This window comes from Pan paniscus, chromosome 19 (assembly GCF_029289425.2).
Source record: "Pan paniscus chromosome 19, NHGRI_mPanPan1-v2.0_pri, whole genome shotgun sequence".
Classification (NCBI taxonomy): domain Eukaryota; kingdom Metazoa; phylum Chordata; class Mammalia; order Primates; family Hominidae; genus Pan; species Pan paniscus.
Window position 1 is genome coordinate 37,175,697 of NC_073268.2, and position 9,664 is coordinate 37,185,360.

A 9,664-nucleotide genomic window follows, 5' to 3' on the forward strand; every position below is an offset into this window, starting at 1 on the left:
CAGAAGCTGGCAGTGCCCTCAGCCAGGTATAGAGCCCTGTTGGGTTGGTTGGTTTGTCTTTTACCCCCTTTTGAATAGCAGCCCCTCTTGGCAGGCTGATGCCTTGGAGAACATCATTGTACTTGCTCCACACCAGGCACGATGTGTTTTCAAACTGCAGACTCTTGGACACTAAGCCTGTTGCCTTCTCAGATGGAAACTTCTTTTCATATTTCAGCAGGTCATTCACAGTCCCCACCTCATTCAGCCTCCATGGATGCTGCTGCCCCCACAGTTCTCCTAATGCCAAATCCCCAGCACTCTGTCTCCCTGGCCCATTGAGTCATATATTTTATTTTAGTTTTAGTTTTTTAAACTCAAACGTTATTTATTACGTAGGTATTTATTACACAATGATGGACTTTTACTGATAACTCGTGATGGGCTTTAGGGTAGGATTCCTAGTAACAAGCACGGTCACCAGGGCCTCCAAACTTTCTGGATTTGCAGCGATGAGGGTCAGCCACCAGCAGGGTCCAGCCACATTGGATGAGGACGTCTTTGACCTTCTTGGAAGCCACATGTATTTCTGGTAACAGGCCACCAGGGCTTTGGAGATGGACTGACAGATAGCATGAATCTGGGCCACCTGACCATCACCCTTCACTAGGACATGGATGTCCACGTCAGCAAATCGCTCCTTGCCCAGAAGCAGAACTGGTTCCAGCAGTGTGCATGACTCCATCATCTCCAGGGGCCGCCTGTTTACTTCCATGAGGCCACTGCCATGTTTGCGGCCCGCCATGGCTGTGGTCATCTTCCTCTGTCCAAAGACCTGCATGGACTGCAGCAGGCTCTTGGACCACATGGCTATGGGCATAGATGAGAGATCCTCACCATGCAGCATTGCTCCTGGAAAAGCCGGTGTCATATATTTCAATGCACACATTTTATAGAACATATGGTGAATATCTTAGAGTTCTTTCTGTTTTCTTTATTGAAATATAGCCAAAAAGTTAGTGGACCCATAACACACAAGGAACTAGCAAGTGATAGATTCCTCTTATTTCTCAGTGGCTTGTCTGATGCAATCTGATTTTGGATAACTCATCTACCATTCATCCGTTCATTTCACCCTCAACATAACACACCAAAAAAAAAAAAAAAATCCTAATAATTTTCTTTGTCAAGAAACTTAGGCTGGGCATGGTGGCTCATGCCTGTAATCCCAGCACTTTGGGAGGCCAAGGTGGGAGGATCACCTGAGGTCAGGAGTTCGAGACTAACCTGGCCAACATGGTGAAACCCCATCTCTACTAAAAATACAAAAATTAGCCAGGCATGGTGGTACACACCTGTAGTCCCAGCTACTCGGGAGCCTGAGGCAGGAGGATGGCTTGAATCCAGGATGTGGAGGTTGCAGTGAGCTGAGATTGCACCACTGCACTCCAGCCTGGGCGACAGGGCGAGACTCTAAATTTCTCAGCTTGTTATCTGGGAAGAAGAAAAGCAGAAAGGAAGGAAGGAAGGATGGAAAGGAACCTAAAGACTATGGGTAGTAAATGGCATTTAAGCTGGGACCCTCTCTCACATCACGTAATTTTATAACTAGTAATTATTCTGCCATTGAAGATTTTTATTTTATTTATTTTATTTTATTTTATTTATTTTATTTTATTTTATTTTACATTTTTTTGATACAGAGTCTCACTCTTTTCCCCATGCTGGAGTGCAGTGGCACAATCTCGGCTCACAGCAAACTCTCCCTCCGGGGTTCAAGCAATTCTCCTGCCTCAACCTCCCCCTGCCTCAGCCTCCCGAGTAGCTGGGACTACAGGTACAGTGCCACCACACCTGGCTAATTTTTGTATTTTTAGCAGAGATGGGGTTTCACCATGCTGGCCAGGCTGGTCTCAAGCTCCCAACCTCAAGTGATCCACCTACCTTGCCCTCCCAAAGCGCTGGGATTACAGGCATGAGTCACGCCCGGCCTGGTTTGTTTTTTTGAGACGGGGTCTCACTGTGTCACCCAGGCTGGAGTGCAGTGGCGCAATCACAGCACACTGCAGCCTTGACCTCCCAACCTCAGGTGATCCTCCCACCTCAGCCTCCAAGTGGCTAGCCCAATTTTTTTTTAAGTGAAAATTATTTTTTATGGCCATTACTATACCAATCCCAGAACTCAAGACTCCTCAAGTCTATGAAACACAGCTCTGAAAGGAGCTGCTTCAAAGTATTGTTTCAATTATTTCTGAGATTTAGATTCAGTTAGCACAATAAATACAGTATAAAAAGAGAAGGCAGAGAGGTGGAGAGGAGGGGGGGAGCCTGAGACTATGTTGCCAAGATGTTCTTTTTGTAGAAAATGACTGTTAAAGAAGGAAGAGCTCATTCTCTTATCCTTTTAAATCTCACAGCTTCATAATCCTCCCTAAACCTGACCTTCCTTTCTTTTTTTAATTTTTTAATTTTAATTTTTATTTATTTTATTTTTTTTTTTTTTTTATTGATCATTCTTGGGTGTTTCTCGCAGAGGGGGATTTGGCAGGGTTATAGGACAGTAGTGGAGGGAACCTGACCTTCCTTTCAACTTGTATTGGAAACTCTCCAGTACTGGTCTATTGTCCAACTCAAATGATAACCTTTCCTATCTTCTTTCTTCTTGCCCACCCTATACAAATAGGTGGTATGGTTTTTGCTTTTATTAAAACTTTTTTTGTAACCAATGTTTATTTTTTATCAAAATATTCCATGCAACTAGTCTAGGGGTCAAATAATGCTAAAAAGGCTTAGAGCAAAAGCAGCAGTTTCACTCCTACCCCTTCATCACTTCCTACCACTCAGAGGCAACTACTCAACTTGTTCAATTTATTGCTTTGTGGGTACATAAGAGTGGGAAAACAGGCCGGGCGCAGTGGCTCATGCCTGTAATCCCAGCACTTTGGGAGGCCGAGGCGGGTGGATTACCTGAGGTCGGGAGTTCGAGACCAGCCTGACCAACATGGAGAAACTCCATCTCTACTAAAAATACAAAATTAGCCAGGTGTGGTGGCACATGCCTGTAATCCCAGCTACTAGAGAGGCTGAGGCAGGAGAATCCCTTGAACCTGGAAGGTGGAGGTTGCGGTAAGCCGAGATCGCACCATTGCACTCCAGCCTGGGTGACAGAGCAAAACTCTGTCTCAAAAAAAAAAAAGAGTTGGAAAACAAAATTTATCTCTTTGGACATTTATCTCTGTTATATCTAAGAAATACGTACATGTTATCTCTAGTTTGTCACATAGCATTTTTTTTTTTTTTTGAGACAGGGTCTTGTTCTGTCACCCAGGCTGGAGTGCAGTGATTCACTGCAAACTGTACCTCCCTGGTACCAGGGATTCTCATGCCTCAGCCTCCTGAGTAGCTGGGATTACAGGTGTGAACCACCACACTCAGGTAATTTTTGTATTTTTAGTAGACACAGGTTTTCACCATGTTGGACAGGCTGGTCTCGAACTCCTGGCCTCAAGTGATCCACCAGCCTCAGCCTTCCAGAGTGCTGGGATTAAAGGCGTGAGCCACAGCACCTGGTCCACATAGCAATTTTTATGTTAAGCAACTGTGAAAAGCTTACACACGTGAACTGTTTATCTGATCAAGTTTATTGTTCTTCAAAATTCATGTAGGCCCAGCTACTATGGAGGCTGAGGCAGGACTGCTTGAGCCCAGGAGGTTAAGGTTGTAGCTTGCAATAATTGTGCTCGTGAATGGCCACTGCACTCCAGCCCAGGCAACACAGCAATAATGACTTCAGTGTAGTTCAAGCTTGTCCAAACCACAGCCCACTAGCTGCATGTGGCCCAGGCTTTGATTGTGGCCCAACACGAATTTGTAAACTTTCTTAAAACATTATCAGATTTTTTTTTGATTTTTTTTTCTTTAGCTCATCAGCTATCGTAAATGTTAGCCTATCTTAACCGTGGCCCAAGACCATTCTTCTTCCAACGTGGCCTGGGGAAGCCAAAAGATTGGACACCCCTGATTTAATCCACCACAAACCATTCTGAATGAAAAGTTTTCGGAAGTGCAAATCCGAAGAAGATAATGCACTTACCGGATTACAAAATCATTATAATACAATCAGTCAGGATTCTAGCACAGAAGAGATTGAAGCAGAGCAGAACCCACTAGGGTATGTATATTATATATCATATATACCGCATATAATCTTACACAATTGTGGGAACTGCTTAAGCAATCCCTGCAAAGCTGTTATCGTCACAGCTGATCCTGGAGCTTGAAGACGTCAGGAAAGGCAGTCAGGAAGGCGTAGAGAAAAGCAAATACCAGCTGGAACCCACAAAGGCAAACTAAAACCGTGTCAATTCTCTTTGCCTTTGACCTTGATAGTATGGCCATCCTGCAGAAGCAGCTGCGTTCCTTCAGTACACACCTAGCCTAGGAGTAGGAAACGCTGGAGAAGGACTTGGGGGAAGGCGGAGCAGTTTTAGGCCCAGCTGCTGGCCCAAGCCAAGGAGGTAAACCAGCAGATAAACAATAACACGAGCCACAAAATGTCTGCTGCTTCGCTCCCGCCCTCAAATCTTCATGAGAATGTCTCCTGTGGCCCACCCTAACCAGAAACATATCCACAGGGGATGCTGGGAAACGTAGTTCCACCTCGCCAACGGGACACAATACGTTTCAAAGCCACCATGGTCTACCGCTTCTCAATTTGGCACCTCAGTTTATTTATTTATCTATTTATTATTTATTTAGCTGGGGGATGTCAGGAAGTCACTTTATTTGTAAAATGATGGATTAGACCTGACTATATTCTCTGATAATTAGAAGTTTGCAAAGATGAATAAAGATTTATAAGGCCAGGCGTGATAGTTCATGCCTACAATCTCAACTTTGGGAAGCCGAGGAGGGAGGATCACTTGAGCCCAGGAGTTCGAGATTAGCCTGGGCAACCAAGCAAGACCCACTTCTCTACAAAAAAATAAAAATAAAAAATAAAAAAATAAAGAAAGAATTAGCCAGGCTTGGTGACTTACTGAGGCAGGAGGATTTCTTGAGCTCAGGAGTTCAAGGCTGCAGGGAGCCATGATCACTGCACGGCACTTCAGCCTGGGCAACAGAGCGAGACCTTGGCTCTAACAACAATAAAAAAGGTCTTTGTTCACTTGTTTATCTGCTGACATTCCCTCCACTATTGTCCTATGACCCTGCCCAATCCCCCTCTGCGAGAAACACCCAAGAATGATAAATAAATAAATAAATAAATACATTAATTAATTAAAAAAAAAAGGAAAGAAAAGAAAAAGATTTATAAAGTCAATTTTATGGAGGAAGGTCTCTCATTCGGTTCTGAAGTGTTGCGAATCTAAAGGTAGGAAGACAAATTCCCTTTAAGTCAGCAAACACTGAGCCCCTACCATAGGCGTCCTCTGCGAAGGAGACACTCCGAATCTCAGGCGCTCACTCGCCATGTGTAAGAGGAAGCGCAAATAAAAGTCCTGGCCAGGCGCGGTGGCTCACGTCTGTAATCCCAGCACTTTGGGAGGCAGAGGCGGGAGGATCACTAGAGGTCTGCAGTTCGAGACCAGCCTGCCCAACATGGTAACCCCCTCCACTCCCCCCACCACACTTCTACAAAAAATAAATAAATAATAAATAAAAATAATAAAAAGCCCTTTCACTCAAGAAGCATTTTGCTTCTCTTAGCCGGAGCCATCCTCCAAAGTGCGAAAGCCTAATTACTGTCCACTCTCACCAAGCCATTAGCAAAATGACCACCTACCTGCTGTGAACACCGAGGTGAGGCTACTACAGTTCCCAGCCGGCCTCTCTCCCGCTTCCGCTCCTGGACTCCACAGGCCAGGATTAAGGCACCCATGTTTTAAACCACACTTAACCTCTAAATAAAGATAACAACTAAGGCATCTTTCTGTCTAATATGACACAACTGTACCATGTACAACACAAAACACGTTAACCCTTTCCCCAGAAAGACGAGGCAAAATTCCTTTTCAGTTTTTGAAGGGTATTCATTTTCCTACCTAATTCACACTTTTCCTTTGGTATTCCACAATTTAAAGACTGATATAAATCTAATCTGCTATTAAGTATGGGTATGGGAGAGGGAAAGAAAATCAAACTACTTTATTCATATAGACACAAACATATTCATGTAAAAAAAGGAAGAAATATTCATTACAGTCCTTATTTCTGCAGCTAGCTACATGGCTGTAAACTATTTTATCAAGCCAGCTGCTTCGGAATGATGGGAACATGATAAGAATATGAATTCCCGCCGGACGTAGTGGCTCATATTACCGCCTGTAATGCCAGCACTTTGGGAGGCCAAGGTGGGCAGACCACTTGAGGTCAGGAGTTCAAGACCAGCCTGGCGAACGTGGCGAAACCCCATCTCTACCAAAAATACAGAAAAAAAAAAAATTAGCCGGGCATGGCGGTGGGCGCCTGTAATCCCAGCTACTTGGGAGGCTGAGGCAGGAGAATCGCTTGAACCCAGGAAGTGGAGATTGTGGTGAGTCGAGATTGCACCACTGCACTCCAGACTGGGCAACAGAGTGAGACTCTGTCTAAAAAAAAAAAACAAAAAAACACAAACAAACAAAAAAATGAATTCCATGAGCATGAGCCCCTTGCCATACTTCATTTATAACTACTTTCTTCCACTTCCCATTCCTATTATTTGTGTCCTCAGCAGGCACCTCAGCTGATTTTAGTTCCCTGCCTGCTAAAATAACCCAGACCTTCATTCCTGAACCGTCTGGACCATCAACAGCCCTGCCTTAACTGGGTTGTTATAGTTTTCAATTGACTTTAATCCCTAGGCTTGGGAGGACAAAGGGGAACCCTGGAGAATCTCTTGCATTCCAGGCATATGCCCCCTTACCCCCATTTCGTAACAGCATCCTCATTTTCTCTCTCTTTTTTTAAGTCTTTTCATTTTTATTACTCAAAAAAGTTTCATTTTTTAATTTCGTTTTCTGACTTTGAGCTTGTGCCTTCAACACTTTCACAACGATTTTCTGCTCCTCGGTAAGGAAAGCATGCTTGATCCTGTCACGAACACATTTAGCACACATGGAACCACCACAGGCCCTGCTGACATGTTCCTTTGTTTTGGACAATCTCATAAGAACTTTAGGTCTTACAGCAGGAACCACTTGAGGTCTGCCTGGGCACATGCCACATGCAGATTTTGGTGCTTTCCCAAACTTCTTGGTATAAAGATAAACAATTCTATTACCAGGGGTTCGGGACAGCCTAGTTTTGGTTCGTGACAGCCTAGTTTTGTTAGAGGCTGTATTGTAGGAAAGCCTACGACGGTATGTCAAACACTGGACCATTCTGAGTGCCTGTAGACAGCATCCCTGGAAGAGCCCCATTTTCTCTTGATGGTCAGGATCAATCACCACAGACAGTACTCCTTCTTTGCCTGTTGATTCAGAGGCATGAGCCCAAAGTGGCTGGGTAACATTCTCGATTTCCAGTTCATTGGAATCATTGTTGTACCCCTGATGGAAGCATTTATCCCTTTGGAGCCAAAATCTCTGGACCATTCATGGGACTGGAAAGCAAAAGTGTCGCTAATGGATTGCTAGGAGTAATAGTGAGAAGAAACTATTCCCATTCCCATCCTTTGACTTCCAGACCTGGGAATCCTGGCTATGACAGAAATATTACCATATGTTGGATGCTGATTGAGAACACACACTGCCTTCTGAAGAACACTGCCTCAGCCCCACAGGTGTTACCATCTAGCTAGAACTATAATTGAGTCTTCCAAAGGCCATTCTACTGTTCCATCGAGGCAGCTGCTTCAGGACAATGAGGAACATGGTAAGAACAGTGAGTTCCATGAACATGGGCCTTTGGTCACACTTTATTTGCTGTGAAATGAACTCTTTGGTTAGAAATAGTGCGTGTGGAATACTATGATGATGGATAAAGCATTCTATAAGCCCACAGATAGAGTGAATTTCATCTTTTTTTTTTTTTGCCCATGGTTTTATGCTTTTGGAGTCTTATTTAAGAAACTCTTTCTCAATCCAAGGTCACGAATATATTCTTCTACATTTTCTTCTATTACTTTTATGGTTTTACCTTTCACATTTAAGTGTTTTGTACACTTGGAGTTTATTTATGGTGTGAAATAGAGAGACCTTTTTTTTTTTTTTGAGCAGGATTTCTCTCTGTCACCCATGCTGGGGTATAGAGGTGCCATCACGGCTCACTGCAGCCTCAGCCTCCTGGGGTCAAGCAATCCTCCTACCTCAGCCTCCTGAGTAGCTGGGACTACAAGCACATGCCACCATGCCTGGAGAGCCATTTTAAAAAATCCATTTAGTGAATCAGGTTTCCCAACTCTACATCCTTCCCTCACATATAACTGTGTCTCTTTCTGGACTCTATTCTATTCTGTCTCTCTATTTTGCCTGTTTGTATGACAGTGTCACGCTTTTTCTTGCTGTGGCATTTTAATGTCTGGTAGAGACAGTCTATTCCTTTGCTCCTCTTTTCTCAAAATCATGTTAATTGTTTATGAATCTTTAAATATTAAAAAGTATTTTTAGGCCAGGCGCAGTGGCTCACGCCTATAATCCCAGCACTTTGGAGGGCCGAGGCAGGCAGATCACTTGAACCCAGGAATTCAAGACCAGCCTGAACAATAGGGAAAGACCCCGTCTCCAGTCTCTACCAAAAATACAAAAAAAAAAATTAGCCAAGCGTGGTGGTGCATGCCTGTAATCCCAGCTACTTGGGAGGCTGAGGCAGGAGGATTGCTTGAACTAGGGAGGTGGAAGTTGCAGTGAGCCAAGATTGCGCCATTGGACTCCAGCCTGTGTGACAGAGTGAGACCCTGTCTCAAAAAAAAAAAAAAAAGTTTTTAAAAATTATTTTCAGGATTCAAGTCCGCATCCTCTTGCCTTTGGCAAGAGGGCAATGGAAGAGTCATCTAACATTCCTGGGACCCCATGTGCACCTTTTGGGAAAAATTATTTGTATGAGAAAAAAAGAATAATAGTGTTATTTAATCTCCGGAAACTACATAGAAATCCATCATCAGGGACATTTGCCCAAATTAAGAAAACTGCTGGATGAATCAAGGTTTCTGAAATTGTATTCCTCGTACCATAAAGTAATAAAATAGGCCGGGTGCGGGGGCTCAACCCTGTAATCCCAGCACTTTGGGAGGCCCATGCCTATAATCCCAGCTCTTTGGGAGGCCAAGGCTGGTGGATCACCTAAGGTCAGGAGTTCAAGACCAGCCTGGCTAACATGGCGAAACTCCATCTTTACTAAAAATACAAAAATTAGCCAGGCATGGTGGCACGTGCCTGTAATCCCAGCTACTTGGGAGGCTGAGGTAAAAGAATCACTTGTACCTGGGAGGTGGCAATTGTAATGAACCAAGATTGCACCACTACACTCCAGCCTGGGTGACAGAGTAAGACTCTGTCTCAAAATAAAATGAAATATAGCAGAGCAAGACTTTTAATGCACAGCCCCTTCATTTTAAATGAACATCTTATTTAAAATAAAACAAACACAAACCAAAGACTTTCAAATGAATGATCTCTCTAGTAGTTTGCGTGTATTTTCTTACTTTTTGGCATTTAAATAAATTTCTTTTGCTTTATTTTTAAGTAGGTAGGCTTAAGTTTGT

General features: G+C 43.6%; 2 protein-coding genes across 2 annotated transcripts; both read right to left on the reverse strand.

Moving 5' to 3' along the window:
- Window positions 1-403: 403 nt before the first annotated feature.
- On the reverse strand, window positions 404-3,149 carry LOC100971776 (small ribosomal subunit protein uS9-like). Its single transcript, XM_034941560.3, has one exon. It carries the CDS (start codon window positions 938-940, stop codon window positions 404-406), a length of 537 nt encoding a protein of 178 aa, XP_034797451.2. The 5' UTR covers window positions 941-3,149.
- A 180-nt stretch (window positions 3,150-3,329) lies between these two features.
- Window positions 3,330-9,220, reverse strand: LOC117976701 (large ribosomal subunit protein eL34-like). Its single transcript, XM_034943368.3, has one exon. It carries the CDS (start codon window positions 7,554-7,556, stop codon window positions 6,927-6,929), a length of 630 nt encoding a protein of 209 aa, XP_034799259.1. The 5' UTR covers window positions 7,557-9,220; the 3' UTR covers window positions 3,330-6,926.
- Window positions 9,221-9,664: the final 444 nt, after the last annotated feature.